General features: G+C 40.9%; 1 protein-coding gene across 1 annotated transcript in view; it reads left to right on the top strand.

The window, feature by feature from the left end:
• Nucleotides 1-20710, top strand: part of SNTG1 (syntrophin gamma 1) — a 454631-nt gene that overhangs the window by 414691 nt on the left and 19230 nt on the right. The window contains exons 16-17 of the mRNA XM_021089413.1: nucleotides 4362-4514; nucleotides 8762-8854. Coding sequence (XP_020945072.1) covers nucleotides 4362-4514; nucleotides 8762-8854 — 246 coding nt within the window. The remainder of the gene's footprint in view (nucleotides 1-4361; nucleotides 4515-8761; nucleotides 8855-20710) is intronic.

Raw genomic sequence — 20710 nt, 5'->3', positions numbered from 1 at the left:
CTGTAACCTATACCACAGCTCACAGCAACTCCAGATTCTTAACCCACTGAGTGGAGCCATGGATTGATCCCACATCCTCATGGATACTAGTCGGTTGCTTAACCTGCTGAGCCCCAACAGGAACGCCTAGAATATGGTCTTGTTTAAGTGATTTGACCTTTGTAATTTAATTCCCTCAAATACAGAACAGATAATGGACGCGTGTCTGTAAGAGCCTGTCGTGGTATATACAGTGTGCAGGGATGCGGTTCACATGACCATATGGATGCAGACGCACACACACACATGCACACACACAATGCCTGAAGAGTGGCAGGAGCATCAAATTTGCCTGCCTAAGAAACGTCCCGACAGGCAAGTTTCCCTTTCAGTGTGAATACTGCTGGCTAATTTGATTAGAAATGAAGCCTTCCTGACTCTGCTGATACATCCTGCATCCCACCAAAAGTGGTATCTCGCTTCGGTATCACAGAGAAAGGGTGTGTGTGTGTGTGTGTGTGTGTGTGTGTGTGTGTGTGTGTGTACACATTCCCGAGCTGGATCGTGCATAGGATCTGGATCTAATCCAATCCAGGATTTTGGTAACAGTCAACATGAGTGACGGTGATATTGTGATTATTAGCGGTATCCCAGAGCACTTAATATGCACGTCATTTTTCTAGGCAAATATGTAAATACATTGACCAGTTTCATCTTTCCATCATGCTCGGGCAGGTATGTCATCCTCTTTTTAGAAATGCCTGCGCTGGTTCTAGGAGAGGGGAAATAAGTGGTAAAATTGACATTTGAGCATCACTGAATCCCTGGGGCCAGACAGCTCCTAAAATGAGGAAGGGACCTGCCTAAGACCTCCTCAGGGAAACGAAAATTGTAGCCTGTGTTGACGGATTATTATGAAGATTAATTTAGAGACTTATCTGAGGAATATGCTGTACATTTTCTCTGACATTTGCCGTTATGTTCTTTTATGTCACAGATTTCAGGTCCCCAGGGAAAAGAAGGAACTTTTGAGTTTTATTCCTTCTTTTTCCAGATAAGGCAACTAAAATCCCCCCAAAGTGAATTGACTCGCATGTATACAGTGGTTCACTTGAATTGATTTTGATTTTTTAATACCTAAAATTTCTTGAATTTTCTTTTAAATTATTTTAAAATAATAGTTGTAAACATTTATTTCAGTGACTTTTCTCAGAAGTTAACCTTTTTACTTTTCAGATCATGAGATTTACCTGAGAATATATGAATAATAATTTGAAGGCTATATGTTTTGAAAATAATTATTTCTGGCAGATATTCAGTGATATTTTATTAGAAAAGTAATTTTAATATATTGGTATCTGCCATAGTTATAAAAATGGAAATACATTCATGTATATTAGTTTCACCGACTTCTGATGTATTTCTACATAGCACAAAAGAGTGAAGTTATGTAATTATTTGGTAAATATAATTTAAAATGCAAGTTATTTTTCCACATTGTCATATTGGCTGAATAAAACACAAATATCCTTTTCATTCTGTGATGTATGAAACTAAATTTCTGATGTTTTGAGTCATTTCCCCAATTTTCTCTTTTACATACTCTGGTGTAAATATATTCCTAACAATTGATTTATATCAAAAGTTTTACTACACAACAATGTTAAAAATAACATTTTTTATAAAAATGGAAAATGGAATTATAATATGTTATTAAAACTGTCATTTTGTGCAGGACTTGATATAGATCAAATAAGTCTCTTTAGAGACTTGATTGTTCCTGAAAGTTAATTGTAAATTAATGGCAAGCTTTACCTTTGAGGCTATGTTTTTTCCTCTCATTTTAAATTATTAGAATAGTTGCAAAAGAAGAAAAATCATTATTTGCTGTTAAAGAATCAATCCTAGGCCTGCTCTTCTGTTTTCATTAAAAATAAATCACGTTTCGTCTAAATAACTCCACACTTGGGTTGAAAGGTTCTCTGATTCCCTGTAAGCTAAAATAAAAGAAACAGTAGCAAGCATAACAGCCAAAAATGTATGAGTTAAGTCATGTGCTTTATAAAATAATTTACATGTAGCATAATAGTGTAAACATATTTCTCCTTCTTTTGGTATTTCCATTTTTAATTCCACAAATGCCATTAACCTGAGAAAAAAATAGCTATGACAGGAGCAATAATAAGTGTGTCAGAAGTGAAGCAAGTGAGCTGCTGTGCTGTGGATACTGGGGGAAGCAGTTGTGGTGGAAGGAGAGAAGAGCCACATTGATGTCTGCAGAAGCTTTGCCCGAGGCATAACTCACCAATTCGGGGGAGGTTTTTCTGCCTTTACTCTTATATGTTTTAAGTAAAATAGAAAAGTTATGACTTACAATGTCTACAAGATCAATACTTGTTTGTTTTTTTTGTTGTTTTTTTTTTTTTTTTTTTTCGTCTTTTTGCCATTTCTTGGGCCGCTCCCGCAGCATATGGAGGTTCCCAGGCTAGGGGTCCAATGGGAGCTGTAGCTGCCAGCCTACGCCAGAGCCACAGCAACGCGGGATCCGAGCCGCGTCTGCGACCTACACCACAGCTCACGGCAACGCCAGATCCTTAACCCACTGAGCAAGGGCAGGGATTGAACCCGCAACCTCATGGTTCCTAGTCAGGTTCGTTAACCACTGCAGCGCGATGGGAACTCCTCAATACTTGTTATAAACACATGGTTTATTTTGCTCTAAATAAAAACATACCTTGGTTATACTCGTCGACCTTTGCATACTTTAGACAAATTTGTACATTGTTAGCAAACATATTTATAATGTGTTTTTTTCTGTATCGTATTGCTTTATGAGAATTAAGGCTAGGATTAGGGTTGAGGTTAGGGTTAGAGTTAGGGTTGGAGTGTTTCATTATGATACTTTATGCACCTCCATTTAAGAAATGATTAAAGGGAGTGACAAACCCAATTAGCATCCATGAGGATGTGGGTTCGATCCCTGGCCTCACTTAGTGGGTTAAAGGATCCGGCATTGCCGTGAGCTGTGGTATAGGCTGGCAGCTGCAGCTCTGATTCTGCCCCTAGCCTGGAAACTTCCATATGCCACACCTGTGTCCCTAGGAAGGAAGGAAGGAAGGAAGGAGAGAGAGAGAGAGAGAGAGAGAGAGAGAGAGAGAGAGAGAGACAAAGAAAGAAAGAAAGAAAGAGAGAGAGAGAGAGAGAGACAAAGAAAGAAAGAAAGAGAGAGAGAGAGAGAAAGAGAGAGAGAGAAAGAAAGAAAGAAAGAAAGAAAGAAAGAAGAAAGAAAGAAAGAAAGAAAGAAAGAAAGAAAGAAAGAAAGAAAGAAAGAAAGAAAGAAAGAAAGAAAGAAAGAAAGAAAGAAAGAAAGAAGAAAGAAAGAATTAAAGACATCAGTGCTTAGCCTCTGGCAATTTTCAGCAAACTGAATATATCATTCAAAGGCTACATGGTGCATATGGAATGACCATATTCCATCAATTCTTAGCTGCATTCTTTTCACCTTTTCACGTCCTCTGAAGTTACTACACATGTAGATGTGTGAACACATTAGTTGAAAACTAGTAGGACCAAGAAATTACCATGTCAAAGTCTTTTGGACTTAATGAAATAAATTCCATAGGGAAGATAAATGTGTATTTTTTAAAAGCAGTAAAATTTCAGAAACATGTTAGATTCAATATTTCGGTGTCTCAGAAGTTCTTGTTGTGGTACAGCAGAAACAAATCCAACTAGTATCTATGAGGATTGGGGTTTGACCCCTGGCCTCACTCAGTGGGTTGATGATCTGGCTGTGGCTGTGGTGTAGGCCAATGGCTACAGCTCAGATTTGACCCCTAGCCTGGGAACCTCCATATGCCATGGGTGCAGCCCTAAAAAGCAAAAAAAAAGCAAAAAAAAAATTGTCTTATGAAGAATATTTCCATGATACTTTAAGGGTTATAGAAATAAATGCAATAAAAGATCCAATACTTATAAAGCCCTTTAAAATTTGCAAATACATTAACAAATAGTGCTTAATTTCATTATCTGCACAGCTCGGTAAGGAAAAGGGAAATTGTGATCCATCATTGCAGTAAAATGTTGTATCTCATGGAATAAATGCTTTGGCAGCTACCTGGCTAGCAAGAATTGAAGCCAGACACCCTAATTTCTATTTTGTGAATGTGCTTCAGTGCCACTTCAGAGAAGAGCTGTGTCAACTATGGACTCTGAGGATAGGAGATGGTTTGCTGTGACAATTTTCATGTAGCCTTAGTGATATCGTAGGGTGTGATCTTTGTGACTGGGGCACCTCCACCCCCAGGCCGACACTGACCCAGGGGTGGCCATGTCAGTAGGTCTAATGTCTGCCAGCCTGTGTAACTCCGCTCTTCCACCAGGACAGTGACCTGCTGGACCGGCGGAAACACTGCTTCACGGTGCAGTCGGAGTCGGGGGAGGACCTCTACTTCTCCGTGGAGCTGGACTCCGACCTCGCCCAGTGGGAGCGAGCCTTCCAGACAGCAACTTTTCTGGAAGTGGAACGGATACAGGTGAGAGCAAAATTCTGGGATCTGTGACCCCGAAAATGCATAACCCCTCCCCTAGAGTTCTAACGTAAATTCCAGCGAGCAAACTGTCAAACTACAGCTCTGAGAGTCCTGACCGCCTTCTCAAAGAGTCAAAATTAATCATTGTTATTAAATGAAGAGCAATACAGCTCTGAAAAAATATTACTTTTTCAACAATTTGATCCTCCTGGGCTATTTCCTACCAGTCATCAAAAATAGATTTCCAATTTTAATTAGAATCTGCCTTACCTTCAATCTAAAATGGAAAGTGCTCTTATTTTAATTAATCGTTTCCAAGGTCATTTCCTGGTCTCCAGTCACAAGCACCTGTTTCCAGCCTGAATGGCTCTGTCCCCTCACAAGGCGCTTTGGGGATAGAAAGACTTCTCTTCATCTCTGTGCCTTCAAAACCACACAAGAAGTTTGAAGGTTGTGTACTCCATAAAGATTTTCCCGATTCCCAGTGTGGCCTGCCCTCTGCCCACCAGGCTCTTTCCACATCGTCCTGTCCCAGCTGGCCACATGTTGGACACCAGTGTCACTGTCATTCTCATTGGTCCGTTTGCTCAGGCAGGTCTCATGTTGGGGTGATGTGTGCTTGTCCTTCCCACACTGAGCTACAGGTCTCCAGGGACCTTTTTTTCCTCCCTGGACTGAACTCCTGTGCCTTTGTACATCCCATGTAGTCAGCAGGTGTTTGTTAAACTTTATTTCCTAAGTGTGAAGTTATATCAAATTTAAGGGCCTTTCAGCCTCTACCATTCACAGGAGTGTAGGATGGAGCAGGCTCTGGGGCCCATCCTGACAGAGACAAGGGCAAATCTGCCCAGTTACAATGCACCTGCCCCGTGCAGATGCTCTCTCAGAGCCAGGACCTAACCACGCACATGGACACAGTTTTGAAAACAAACATGTGGTGCCGGGAGTATCATTCCCTCAGGTCCTGCCTGTAACAGGCGACTTGGATGTGTTATTTATCAGTTCTATTGAACTGATTTAATTTCTTTTTTTTTCTGACTGCAAACTTTTGTGTTCAACCCACCGAGTCACATCAGTGAGATATCACAATCAGGGGAAGAGACCAGGAGAAGACTCATTTTCCACTGTTTTCATTGCTCCGTTGACATTCTCTAAAATTCTAAAATTCTGCTGCTCTGCGTATATCTTAAAATGTTAAAGTAACCGAAAAATGCCATTTCAATAATTTAGCTGTATAGAACCTCAGTTCCTTAAGTAGATATGTTAATAACAAAAATGAAAAGATGAAAACTATCTTAAATATTATTTTGTTCCAAGTATCCATGTATAAGACCATTCTAAAGCATCGGATGATGTTGTTACAGGAGTTGACAGTTTTGTTATTTATACTGATAGTTTTAGGCTTTCCTAATTATCCTGTCCCTAGGACATCACACCTCACTTGGAAGGAAATACATGGCCATTTCTACCTGCTGGTTTCAATTTAAGATTTCATTTTAAGTCTCCTGAAATGAGATAGAGATAAAATTATGGTTTTTTTCATGGTATTTTACTACTTTAAAAAAAAATCTGGGCCTCACTTTCTCTAAGCTGATGTCCTGAGCAATGCATTTCTTTGTACTAGCACCTTACATATTCACAGTGTAAACTGAAGATGCAACTATTAAGTGAAAAATAAAATACTTAATGCTTTTTCAGCTTTCGGTTATTTTATAGATTTTATAATTTCGCTTTGTTCACTCTACCAGAAATTAATAATCAATGACCGAACTCGGTGGTTCTGTTATTTTCAAAATTCAAGGCTGTGACTATGTTTACATGAAGAAGCTTATGTGTGTTTCCTCTATGTTCTCAATATTTCCACTAATATTGATAAAGAAACAAAATAGAGGGGACACATGTCCTGTTGTGAAACAGGCATAAAGGTAAGAGAGTAATAAGTTGACCAATACAAAAAGGATTAATAAATCAGATTATTTTTATTTTGAAATTAATTGTCATTAACAGGGCCACACACTCACATTTTTTGCTTCTAATCTATTCCTTTATCTACTGATGTATTGTTTGATCTCTTATGTGCTTAATATTTGTTTAAATATCTACATATTTATTTAAGGGATAATCCAGTGAAAGTAGGTATTTCAAAACATCCTACATTGTCATTTAAATCAACACCTCAAAATTTGGAAAATGTAGTGAACATTGAAACAGAAATATGGCAATTTATATGAATTAAAGCTTATATTTCCCTAGTATTCAAAGTACCAGAATTGGCCTAATTCATTTACTATATTTTCAGTACCTTATTTGTCCCATTTCTGAGCAGTTTTCCCAGAGTAAGTGAATAATCCTGGTAAGAGTGAGATAATTGCTTTTGACTTTATACTAATTCCATTTGAATTAATACAGCCCTTTTAAAATAAGGCTTTTAGTAAAAAGTGTATCACTTCAAAAATTGATTTTCTTTATTGTCATTATTTTAGACTTTTTCATTATGTGTCATTCAGCTGTAGACATTTAGCTGTCATCCAAAAAGGGCATAGTAAAAATGTGAGATTTATCTTCAAATATTGTATAATAATGTATGTTCATGCAAAAATCAAATTGTTTCAAGTTTGAATGCCCCTAAAGAGGATAATTTTTTCCCTTTTTAAAAACTATAATTCAATTTTATTATAAAATAAACAGAAATTAAACAATAAATCAAATATTTTAATATTAAAACATGCATAAAGTATACTCATATACATGTTTATTAAGACAATAAATCATAGAATTAAACTTTAATGGCTTTATACATATAGGTGTATATATATATATATTATATATATATCTGTTTCAACTTAATAAGAATTAAAACAATGTAATTTAATTTATAATTCTGACCTTAATGAGATAAATTTTAATGTTCTATACTGAAGGTGTTTTCATCTAACATTATTCTTCTTGAATAATATTACTTGAAAATAGCAAGCGATGATGTCTAAATTGGAAAAAATGGGATGGCCTTGGACATTTATTATGTTGACAGTAGTTTTAACAAAGTGGTAATGGGTGGGTGCAAAAGCATAGAAGGTGCTTATGTATTAAACAAAAATAAAAGTACACCCGAAATTGAACTTATGAGGCCCATTCGGTTTGCTTTCTAATATGCTTTTTTGAAAAACTTAACTCTAATGAATAGTTGGGCATGGTTATATCTTTCCTATGCAAATTGGACTTGAGCACATGAATATAACTTTTTGGTGAAGGTAGCTTGATGCATTTAGCAATCATCATGATCAGAATAAGATTCACTTAATGAATGTGCTTTTTAAACAATATTGGAAACACAAAGAAGGTGTAAGGACCGATGTTGAACGTTTGCTTAAGCGATGTTCTCTCTTTCTCCCTCTCCCTCCCTCTCCCTCCCCTGGGGTGTAAATTACAAGTATTTTCCTTCATTTGAATGTCTCACTCCAGTTTGCAATTAAATGCAAATAAAACTGGCCTATGGACATAAAAATGCATCATTTCATATAAGTTCCATAATCGTACTTCATATCCGTTACTCTTTTATTTCAGCACTTATATCTTATTAGTCTTCCCAAAATATTTATATAAGTAAAATTATAATTTAATCTGATCTCAGTGGGCACAATCGTTAGTTATTGATTTTGAAGAATCAGTGGGTTTATACCAATAATAGGCCAGGGTAAATATGTTTAGGACATAACTTGCACTGCATGGGTAAATATACAAAGACTCTGAAAGTCAAGATGTTCCTTGTATTTCTTGTCCTGGTTATTAAATCTGTTTTGTGCCTGAGAGCTCCCTTTTAATACTATTGATGAGATTAGTATGCCTACAATTTAAGTAATACCTTAATCTTCAGCAAATCACTTTTGGTTTAATCAAATGCAGTCGTATGTTGGCTCCAGAGTATGACAGCTTAACATATCTTGCCTACATCTGAAAACTAGTGTACAGTCTTGTTGCCTGTAGCAAAGAGCATCAGTCTGGCCCAAATTAAGACAGGGTCGGCCACAGCAGGACTGGAAACTCAGCTCTGCTGACCTTGGGCAGAGCAGCAACCCCTCAGCGTGTGTTTTCTTGACACAAGGACGTCGCTAAGACCCACTTCTGTATATGGTTATTGCTGAGATGTACAAAAAACTTGTCACAGGAGCTGTGACACTGTCTGATAAATGTGGGCTGTTAACCCTGATTGGGTCAGTCATGTGAAAGTAACAGTTTTCTGTTCTGTCTAGTGCAAGACATACGCGTGTGTGCTGGAAAGTCACCTGATGGGACTCACCATCGACTTCAGCACCGGCTTCATCTGCTTTGACGCTGCGACCAAGGTACTGTGCGGTCAGCTCTGAGGATGTGCTGTGGGCCACCTAGTCTAGGATGACCGAAGGCACTCCTGACTCTGTCAGCACTCTGCCTGGGGCCCAGGGGTCAGATTTGGGTCCTCATTTGTATTAATAGGACGTAAATTATGCTTTACTCTGTTTATATAAAAGCCAAGTTTGAATTTTTTTGTCTTTTTTTTTTTTTTTTTTTTGTCTTTTTGCCATTTCTTGGGCCACTCCAGCGGCATATGGAGGTTCCCAGGCTAGGGGTCCAATGGGAGCTGTAGCCACTGGCCTATGCCAGAGCCACAGCAACCCGGGATCCGAGCCGCGTCTGCAACCTACACCACAGCTCACGGCAACGCCGGATCTTTAACCCACTGAGCAAGGGCAGGGATCGAACCCACAACCTCATGGTTCCTAGCCGGGTTCGTTAACCACTGTGCCACGACGGGAACTCCCAAGTTTGAATTTTAATAAAAACATGATGCCACAAAGTGCTATAACTATATAAAATGTCTATATATCATACACATATGTATATGTCTATATATTATATACATATATTCTCTTTTCCTAAAACTATGGCCTCATAATGAAGGGAGATTTTCTTCTCTCAAAACAATTTTTTAAACCACAGTGTTCCTTTATTATTTTTCTGGGTCAACATCTCCAATATCAAAATGAGAAACACACTTTTTAGTCTCATAGGTGGTAGGTTAGAACTACAGGATGGAGGGGTTTGGGGTTTGGGGTCTCAGGCTATGGAGCGTAACCCTTGTGAGCTCTTGACTTAGTAAGGTCTATACTGTCTGGTTGGGAGCCCTTTCCATCTCTAGGAGTGATGAACGTGGGATGGTGAAGGGCCAGTCGTAGCTAAGAAGTCCTAGCACTCCCCTGACCCCTACCCCCCCTTAATCTCCTTCCCGGGTGGGAGACACGGCTGCAGGTCCTGACTCAGGGCTCTGGTCCCCATGGAAGACTCCCTCCCCGCTGCCCCACAGCCCCACATGAGGACATCAGTTCCTTAGATCGAGGCAACTTCCTCCTTATCAAAGCATGACCTGAGATGTAAATTGACTTTTTTGAGGAGGAGTGAGTCATCCCTTACCAGGAAGCTTATTCTCCACCTAGGAAGTAAGCCTGGCACAGGATTTTCAAAAGCAAATGCAAATGAAAGTGTGTGAGAACAGGAGTTCCCATCATGGCTCAGTGGTAAGGAACCCAGCTAGTATCCATGAGGACAGGGGTTCCATCCTGGGCCTTGCTCAGTGGGTTAAGGATCTGGCATTGTCATGAGCTGTGGTGTAGGTCGCAGATGTGGCTTGGATCCCGCATTGCTGTGGCTGTGGGGTAGGCTAGAGGCTACACCTCCAATTCAACCCCTAGCCTGGGAACTTCCATATGCCTAAAAAAAAGAAAAGAAAATGTTTCAGAAGGACAGAGTTACTGGGTGCAAGTGTTTACATCATGGGAGGGACAGGTGTCCCAGCTGTTCCCGCCAAGTTGGATGTGCGTTGGTGTTTGGAGATCCTGCAGTTCTTCTTGACAGTGCAATAGAGATTGTCACACAAAGTCTCATATTGTCTAAGGGTGGCCAATGGTTCTTTATATTTGACACTGGGAAATCAGGTGATCCCAAAAGGTGCCAGTGGCTCTTTTAATGAGCCTCACCTGAGACTGTTGCACACCTATCCTATGACGAAAGCTTTCTTTTGAATAAAATACTCATTCAAATGAGGATAGGCTTGTGAGTATTAAATTAATTTAATAAATTTACTAATTTAATGATTAATTAGCAGCATTAAATCAATGTAAAAAAAACTTTAAACATGAGTTAAATGGATTAGAAAAAATGTTAAAGTCTGATTTTACTTTTAAAATATCATTGAGGAGTTCCCGTGGTGGCGCAGTGGTTAACGAATCCGACTAGGAACCATGAGGTTGCGGGTTCGATCCCTGCCCTTGCTCAGTGGGTTGAAGATCCGGCGTTGCCGTGAGCTGTGGTGTAGGTCGCAGACACGGCTCGGATCCCGCGTTGCTGTAGCTCTGGCGTAGGCTGGTGGCTACAGCACCAATTGGACCCCTAGCCTGGGAACCTCCATGTGCCGCAAGAGCAGCCCAAGAAATGGCAAAAAGACAAAAAAAAATAAAAAATAAAATAAAATAAAATAAAATAAAATAAATAAAATATCATTGAAATCTCATTGCCAGAATGGTCGCCTAACTCTACCATGTTAGGTGAAAGGATCTCACACTAGTAAATGAGAAGGAAACAACATTCATCTGAACACATTTCTGAGTTTCTGAGTCTGTTTGGAGTTTCCCTTTAAGGCTGATGTCTGATCCCAGTCCGTGCCAGGGTCCTGTCCTGGATCCTGTGTGGTAAGGGAAGATCTCTGGGTGAGGATGTCCTGCCACAGCTCCATGTCGCCCTGCCTGGCCGAGCTGGGGAGTGATTCGTCAGGGGACCTAGCACGTTGTTAGGATACCCTAGGGCAAAGCGTTTAGGAGGAAATGAGATTTAGTCAGTCCAAGGTGGACATCCGGCAGCAACCATGGGCCGTCAGGGACGTTAAGGGCTCCACCTCCAGTTTCTGACTCACTGGAAGCTCCTAACTTCAGGGCGACCTGAGAACTGGAAGGAGGGAAAGAATCAATCTCCATTATAATTAAGATCGCAATCATTGCAACAGTCAGAGAGTGAAGGGGAGGGCTTTTAATATCATCTTCGGACAATAGGCTTAAACAGAGTCTGCGGAAACCCCTGAGCTGACCTCACTGTGAGAAGGTTACCCCGCTCCATAGACTGGCCTGAAGAAGGTATTTTTTAAAAAGGATATGGTAATATACAATATTTTATCACAATAATTAAATAACAGTTATTTTCTCTCCTTGATATGCATATGGAAAGTATCCTTAAGAATCTATGTCCAGCAGATTTTTAAGTGCCATGATAGCAATACTGCTCCTACGATTTAGCTGTTACACCTTGTCCACATGCACTGTGTCTCCATCAGACCCACCAGCCTTGAAGTGATACAGGAGCAAACCCATGGTCTTATGAGAAAGTAGATTCCAGGAAAAGCAGAGGTGCTGTTCTAAGTAGGTAACTGAGCTCCACAGAAAACAGGGACTGCCCTGTTAATACATCAATGGGGGGGTGGGTATTATTCATTAATATTGAAGAGCAACCATACTTTTCATTTCTTACAAGAAATTTTTAAAAATAAAATAAATGATAGTGCAAAAAGTAGACTAAAAGACCGGATAAGACTCTTACGGTAGGTAGTGAGAGTCAGCGTGATTTGGGATTGCTCTAGATGGAATGGTGACTTGTCTGGGATGTAAGCTATTTCTTAGTCCTTATTACTCCCCAGAGAAACCATTTCCCTGAGTTTCACAGTGAGGACAAGGCAGGTAGCTGGCATTGCATCCATAGCATCAGTTTGGGTCAACAGCATAGTGGAGGCTGTGTCCTCCCATCTCCCCCTGTGTTGCTGGGGTGATTCCTTCAGAGGACTTACTGCCATGTACAGCTCAGCTTGTTCTCGGTCTTCCTGTTCTTAGGAAAATGAGCCTTCTCAGAGCTGGAGAAAGGTGCTCTCCTCATGTGTCACTGTGTGATGTTGCAGTGCCAATATAGTTTCCATAACAAAAAGTATAGATTCTGCGGCCCTTATTCCTTTAAACCTGCATATCTGCATTAAGTAATTATATCTATTAATAGACACCTCAGCAGTAACATGATAAACAGATATTTATTGAATACTTCCTGTCTTTGGAGAGGCATGAGGGATGATATTTATGTCAGACGTTGATACTCAGGAAAGTGAGACGCCAATGGCAGGATTACCCAAATGCCTGCCAATGAGGACAGACCTTGAATCTGAGGTCAGAGGAGATGAGAGATCAAGTATGTGGGCAACTGAGACCCAGATTATGGAAGAACTCCCGTTAAGGTGTTGGAAATTGGTCCGAAGAATAATACCCTTGAAGGTTTGAGACATAGGAAGGAACTGATCAGGTGTGTGTTTCACAGCACAAAACTAGTAGGACAGCAAAGAGATGCTGAGAGAAACGGGGCAGATCCCAGGTCTGGATTCTCGACATCTGTCCCACTGGGGCATCACTACCCCATCCGTTCCTCACGCTGAGAGATGGGGTGAGCACGTTGTCACAGACTGAGGGTGAAGGTCCTACAGTATATGCTCGGAATTGAAAGATGAGGCGTGAGGAGAGGGATGTAGATACAGGGTTGGAGGAAAAGCTGGGCCAGGTGGTCATCACAGTCCAGGCTCCTTTGAGCTCCGTCTCTGACTTCTCCCGTGGAGAGATGGATGGCTCTAGCTGACGTGTGCAGGCCACGGTGATTGGGTAGAGGCAAGAATGAATTAAAGGGCACTCCTGTTTCCCCTCTATAATTTCAAAGAATAACTTTCAAACTATTTTTTAACCTTGAAATTAAAAAAAAAAAAAGAGGTTCTTTTTATCCGTTAAAACAGGTAACACCTGAGCTCTAATGGTTACAGTGAGGATGAAGGTATCAGACCCCTGCCTTAGCTGCATCCCCCCTTCAGTCCTCATGCTGCAGCTCAAGGGAGGTGGCAGTTGGGGGCAGGGGGATGCTGACTTCGAGGGCTCCAGGGGCTGTCACTGTAAAATCCATCCATGTGACTGTCACCTACAGTGTTAGATATCGGCTCATAAACCTGTGTTGCTCATATTACTATGACTCTTTCCCTGATAGAAACTCTGGAGCTCCTGGTTCCCCCAAAGTGTTCTTATCTGATGGTTTTTTTAAATTATTTAAGAATTGAATTTGAGAAATACTAGGATAGAATACTTAAAAGGCTTCTTGACTTCAGGATGTCTAAGAGCCACATAACATATTAAAAATATCTTTGAAATCGTGATTTGCTAAAAAGCCTATGGAGATAATATGAAGTAAAAAACAACATTTTTAAGAATGAGCCCTGTCATTGTTAGAAACTTTTATCATAATTTTATGTTTTCTTCTTGTCCTCCTTACTTTCAGTGAATAAAAGTTGCAAACTTTACCTGAGGGAAATTTGTAAAACCCACACGTGTTCATGTGATCTGCATTTTAGGAATGTGTATTTTGTGCCGTGAGAGTGTCACCCTCACTGAAATCACTACCTTCTTGCTTCCCAGATTTTTTTCTAAAAAATTAGTGGACTTCTGTTCCCAAATAATTGTGCTTCAGAATTAAATTAATTGTTAGCATATTTAGATTAGTGATTGATAAAATATCTTAATCTGCATAATCTGTTATGGCTTTAAGTAGACAGTAATTTCTGTGGTATTTCAAGGTAAAATTTGAAAAGAAATTAACATGACTCATATTCATACTTTCTATTTTTGAGTCTTTGATGTGGCTTGGGTACTGACTTTGAGGATTTTTGATCTACTGTGTTTCCCAAAGACATATGACCTTCAAGTACACAAACACAGTTCAACTTTTTCTAAAATCCATTTATATGGTTCCAACAATGGAATAAAATATAAATTCCATAACTTAAACCTCTGAAAATAGAGTTAGACCTTCATTTTTTATTTATGTTTTTTATTCAGTACATTTTCAACTCTTAGTTGTTAAAAATCCAAAAGGAAAATACGAGAATGTGAGAATGAATATTTTCTTGATACAACTCTTACATGAGCTGCAGTCTTAAATAAATATATATATATGCTATAATGTGGTTATGACAGTAGTCACTGTCAGCATTGTTCTCTTCTACAGTATCTTTTGGTCATTTTTCTTCTTTGTGTAACTTTCAGCCCTCAAACAAGGGCAAAGACAGCAATTTGATGGAATTTTTATGTTCTTCTTTAGATAAATTATTTCTTCTTTGCTTTGAGGAGAATGAAGAACATTGCATTTATTGAAAAACAAACTCTGGCATTTAGGGAAACAATCCATCACGCAAATTTTTTTAACCCTCAAGCATTTCAAAAATAGCCCTAAATCAAACGTTTGAAAGAGAAGAATTAACCCAAGTTTTCATGCCAGCATATTAGCTAGATGTAATAAAATAAAAGTTTCCTAGATTTTTAAAATTTGTTCCTTGTAATACAGAGGCATTATAAAATAATGTGAAAACTAACACGTACTTTATGCCTATATTTATAATTCGAGGTATAGAAAGAACAAAATCTAAGAGTCAAAAATTCATTAGCTAGTATATGTTTTACCATACTTCTATTTTGTACTATTTTCTTTAAAAATTATTCATCCTTTAACATTTTTAATTCTATTTCCTTTCTGTGGCTTTTGAAACATTTTTTTCTGGATTTTTTTAATTATTAAGGACATCTGCCTTAACACTCTTCTTACTATACTTTAGATTGTCTTTCTTTCAGTCATTAGTTTGGTTTCATGAAAAATTTAATCCAATGTATTAACCTCTGAAATTCTCACATAATAAATGTGAATAATAACATCTGTGCGCCTACTTGCAGCATTATTCCAAAATAAATAAGGTAGCTAATTGAAAAGAAAAACCCCACAGGGAACAATTAAATACAAGGTGTAAATTCTGAAGTCCTTCCACATGATTTCCAGCCAATCCATCCATTAAAGGATCTTGTCTCAACGACAAACCGTGTCCCATTATCTAATGTGGAGTCCACCCAGTTGCCTTTCTAGTTCGAAGCCCCAGATGCATCCATGCACTGCTCTGTGCTCCACCCTGCACATCTGCAGGGCCCTTGCCAACCGTGCAGCCGCTGCAGCCTCCCTTCCTTCACCCCTTGAACAGTTCACACACGATAATGCGAGTGGCTCAGATAGCCACCCCCAGTACCAGCCCTCCCTGCCCCACAGCCCTCCCTAGATGCCAGAGGGGCCAGCATTTGTTTCCTGGATTCCTGACCAATCAATCAACGCATTTGTCTTTCCTTCCTGTCCTGTGGATCTGTCCATTCACAGAGGCCCTGTTCTCAGGGCACCTGCTGGGGACATGGACATTGAGGAGTCATCTGAGGTTTCCTGGGAGGTCAGGGTGGCATGGAGCATAGGGCGTGAGGGAGGGGACCCAGGACGTGGGGGATACCACATTGTACCTGAGAACCTCTAATCTCGGGGAGCAAACCAAGCAGGTGTGGGTGGGGGTCCAGCCCGCGGGGGGTCGGGGAGCAGGGCCATGTGAGGGAGCTTGCTCGCAGGGAAGCTGGAGGCCCCAGATGGCAGGAGCATCATTTAGCTGGACCACAACATGGCTGGGTACACACAGGGACAGCCTCTCACTGGCTGACAGTGGTATGCGAACTCCTCACACTTCTGTGGGATTTGGGTGGTGAGTCTGGACCTGGCTCAGCCCAGAGTCTGCTGGTGGGATGGTGCCTCCAGCCTCCAGGGTTTGGATCTGCTCTGCTAGCTCCAGAGTCTTGCGGAAAAGGGAGGAGAAACACCATCCCATATTGTGGACTACAGCCTCAGGCTCAGATGCCATGAAGGAGGCATAGTGTGAGCTTACAGCCAGGGGCTTGGGTGCCTTGAAGGAGGCATGTTCTGGGCTATAGTCCAGGGCTCAGATGTCATGAAGGAGGCATATTGTGAGCTTACTGCTTGGGGCTCTGATATCACGAAGGAGGCATGTTGTGGGCTTACAGCCGGGGCTCAGATGCTGTCAAGGAGGCATATTGTGGGCTACAGCCCAAGACTCAGATGCTGTGGAGGCATAGTGTGAGCTTACAGCCAGGGCCTTGGATGCCTTGAAGGAGACATGTTCTGGGCTACAGCCCAAGGCTCAGATGCCATAAAGGAGGCATATTGTGAGCTACAGATGGGGCTTGGGGCTCGGATGCCTCAAAGGAGGCGTATTGTGGGCTTCCAGCCCGGGTCTTGGATGCTGTGAAGGAGACATATTGTGAGCTTACAGCCTGGGACTCAGATGCTATGAAGGCAGCACATTGAGGGCTTACAGCCCCGGCGCAGTCCCCTCACCACACAGTTCAGGACGGCTGCTCGCCCACCACACGTCCTAGTCTCTAACACACACCAGTCTGTGGCAGGCAGGTGTCACCAGGTGACCGAGATGGGAAATAGTTCCATGTTCACTGGGTGCACAGAATGTGGGCTCCAGCTGGGCCCCACACTGGCTCCATCCTACGCAGACGCTCAGGCCCTGCACACACAGGTGCCCTCACTCACCTTGAGTGACTCAGACGTTCATCTGCACCCGCTTTGTAACTAAACCAGCCCAATTCAGCACAGAAAGATTGAGCCTCCCTGGGTAGTTCAGTAACAGTTTCCAATTTAATGACACAGTGGTGTCCAAGTCATGCCTTTTACATTTGAGTCAGTTTCTAGAAATATATGTTGCTTTGAATTGGAGGATTGTGTTATTATACTTAGGGAAAAAAGAAAAATGATTGACTCATAGTAATAAAGCTCATAACTGAATTTTAGCGATCAAATTAGTAAAAGTGAAGACGAGTGCTGCCTCAGAAATAAAATGTGCAGATACTCATGTATTAATTTAGAAGTTATTTAATAAAGTGCTTAATCTCTGTCAGTGGAGCAGCCTTCAGACAACCTGGAGGAAAATAAAATCGCGGTGGCTTATTACATTGTACAGACAGATTGACTTATGTGTAGAATCCCAGTAAACTCATTTCACTTTCTCTCTAGAGCTGTTACTATCCACTGAGCTGGCAAATGTGTGTGCATATGTTAAAAAGAAATCACTAGAAAAGAGCTGATTGCTATAGAGAATTGATAATATGAATTATAAGTGTGGCTGAATTTTATTGGGTTGCCAGAAAAAAGCAACAACAATAAACAAAACAAAAACAAAACCCTAAGGATCCAGGAAAATTATACCAGCGAAACCAGCTTTTCTTGCTAGTGTTTATTATGCACACAGCATGTGAAGTTTCTCAGAATAAAATGACATTAAGAATAGCAAATAGTGAGGTTCCTGCTATGACACAGTGGGTTAAGAATGACCACAGTGGCTCAGGTCCCTGCAGAGCCGTGGGCTCCATCCCTGGTCCAGCATAGTGGGTTAAGGATCTGTTGTTGCTGCAACTGCAGCACAGGTCACAACTGTGGCTCGGATTCGATACCTGGCCCAGGACCTCCATATGCTGCAGGTACGGCCATTTAAAAAAAAAAATTAAATTTTAATTAAATTATTTTGGCCCTGTTATTACTAAAATTCATTAAATATTTTATTTTACAGAGCAGTTTTTATCTTTTCTTGAAATATAGTCCTTGGATGGCAAAAGCTAGCTACATAAAAGTTAAATGAGTCTCAAAATTTTTCTGAAAATATCCTCAGACTTCATTGAGCTAATAAACTTCACTGGATGTATTTGACCAATTTTGCCTGCCTTTCTCCCAGAAGCAAGCAGAAGCAGTCATTTATGGAAATACTTAAGGGAATGAAAATCTGGTTTGTGATCATTTATTATGAAGGCTTTGGGTCAAGTTCCAGACTTCAAAAATAGTCAGAAACATTTTCATACACTGCTTAGTTTTTTAGTTCATTATCTTTTTTTCTTTTTTTCCCCTCCTTTTCAGCTTGATCTCCATCAATTTCAACCAATAAAGGTTACTGTTGGTGGCAGGAATTTTCCAATCCAAAGCCAAGATCCCCTGATTAAAGTTATGTAGAGAAGGCAATGACCACTGTGCTTGCAAAGTCCAGGAGGTGCTACTGGTGTTTGTTGACACCATGTCCACTCTAAGGATGAACATTTCCTATAAGTGCGCATGTCTGTATGTTTTCCCCACCCCCACCCCACCCCCGTCACTCACCCCCAGTAACTTGACGCTACATGATGCAAAAGAAGAGAAGGGACATATCTTCTTAACATTGACTCTGTCTCAGGAGATTTCTGTCACAAAAGTGAGGTTGGCCATGTGTCTACTCTGTACCAGATACTCTGTCAAGGGCCAGGGCTGCAATGACAAGCTGGTCAGACCGACCACCTGCTGGCTTGAAGCTTTCTTTAGAGTGGAGAGAGTTGGAGCTGTGCAATTGCAGATTGCAGTCAGGTCTGTGATGGAAATGAGCGAGGGAACGAGAAAGAGAAGGCCCATGAAGTGTGATGGGGAAGCATCTCTGAGGCAGTGGCATTTCTAGCAGGACCAGCATGGCAAGAACGGGACAGCTGTGAAATGAGGTGGGGTGAGAATTTTCAAGCCCAGGGATCAGGTCTGTTAAGACAGAGCATGAAGAGTCTTTGCTTTTTTCCAAAAGTGTAGAATATCCAAGAGAACATGGAAAGAGCATGCTAAGTGCTTTGTAGAACAGGGTCCTGTTTTCATATCTGCCCTGCCAAAGGCCTTTATTCTGTGGCATTGTTTGCATTTAGCATTTGTCGCACACTTTGAATGGTCGAGGTTTCTCACATTTGCTGTCAGAAGTGGGGTGGGTTACTGGGTCTGTAGGACACATCCCGGATATAGCAGGATAACCACAAACAGGTACCAACTGAAAGGACGGGGCATCTGTGGCCACCGATCACTGAGTAAGAAGGTCAGGTCTCTTCCAGAGAAGACATGAGCATAGGAGACACGTTCTCACCTTTCCCTTTAAGCAGAGGTTCCCTTAGTTCTGGCTGAATATCAGATCCCTTTGTGGTGCATAAGTGGAGTGACCATGTCCAAAATGTGATAACGAATAATTATTTGATGATAAATTAGTTTCATGATGCTAATGGACATGTTAAAGTGTTCTGTTATTTTTAAAAGACTACTGTCCATAAAATATATATGTAGGCATCTTTCAAAAATTGAACAACATTTTTACTGATTATTTAGGTTTTGACAGGCAAAGTAGTTATTTGGGGAACATAATTGTTAGTGGAGTACCACGGCTTGCTGAGATGCAGTTACGGATGCTATATTCACCCAAATCAGTTCAAGTACACTTTGGCTACATACGTTTCCTGATTTTGGAAAATACTGATTTTACTGAAACACTCTGTCTACCAACAGTGCAAATTCATAGTATCGTTGCCAAACAAATGCTGAGGTTTTCAGCTGACCTGACAATAACATTCACAGTAACAGAGATGTTTCAATTTCGACATGATGAAATGTCTAAAGCTTTACTTTGAGTCCACAAATTGACTGAAAAAAAGTTAAAGTGAACTGATTTTCTAATTGGAACCTTGATGGACAACTATATGCCAGTAGATGGAGTAGTCCAGGTCCAAGAGTGGTGATTATTTGGGACATGGGCAGCTTGCTTGGCCCTCTGGTTCTGCTTTTGTCTGATTCCAAGTGAATCAAATACATCTTGCAATTTTTTTTTTTTTTTTTAGTAAACCTCTCCCATCTTCCGACTCATCAGGGTGGGCAAAATCCAAACACAAAGTGCGCCTCTGGCCACCTGTGATCTTGCATATCCCTGTGGGGCTGGTGAGGGAGCCCAGAGGTGCCTGTAATTTGATGCTTGGATTCGCTACAGTTGGGACAGCTTTACTCCAGAACCCAGGAAGATCTCTATTGTGATTCTACGCTTTAACATAAACCCCATGCAGGTTCTTAATTCCAATCAGAACCTCCAAAGTTACAGGATCCGGCAGATTGTGGTCACTGCAATGAAGGCTGTTCCATCTACTACCAGTGAGGGGCCACTGTGGCCAGCTGACTATCACACAGTCCACATCCGAGGTCTCACCTTTGCCTGGGGGATGGTTCCTGGCACACACCGCCCTTGATCGAATTCCATAGAGCCATATCCCAGGTGGAGAACTAGGCTGTTGGATGGACCATTACCTGTGCGGGAAGAGGAAGACTGGTCGGGGAAGAGGCCCACACTCTCTAGGGCTGCTCCCAGGCGGGGAACCCAGGCTGCCCTGCACGGTTATCCCATCAGCAGC

Source organism: Sus scrofa, chromosome 4 (assembly GCF_000003025.6).
Source record: "Sus scrofa isolate TJ Tabasco breed Duroc chromosome 4, Sscrofa11.1, whole genome shotgun sequence".
Lineage (NCBI taxonomy): Eukaryota > Metazoa > Chordata > Mammalia > Artiodactyla > Suidae > Sus > Sus scrofa.
This window is presented reverse-complemented; position numbering and strand designations above follow the sequence as displayed.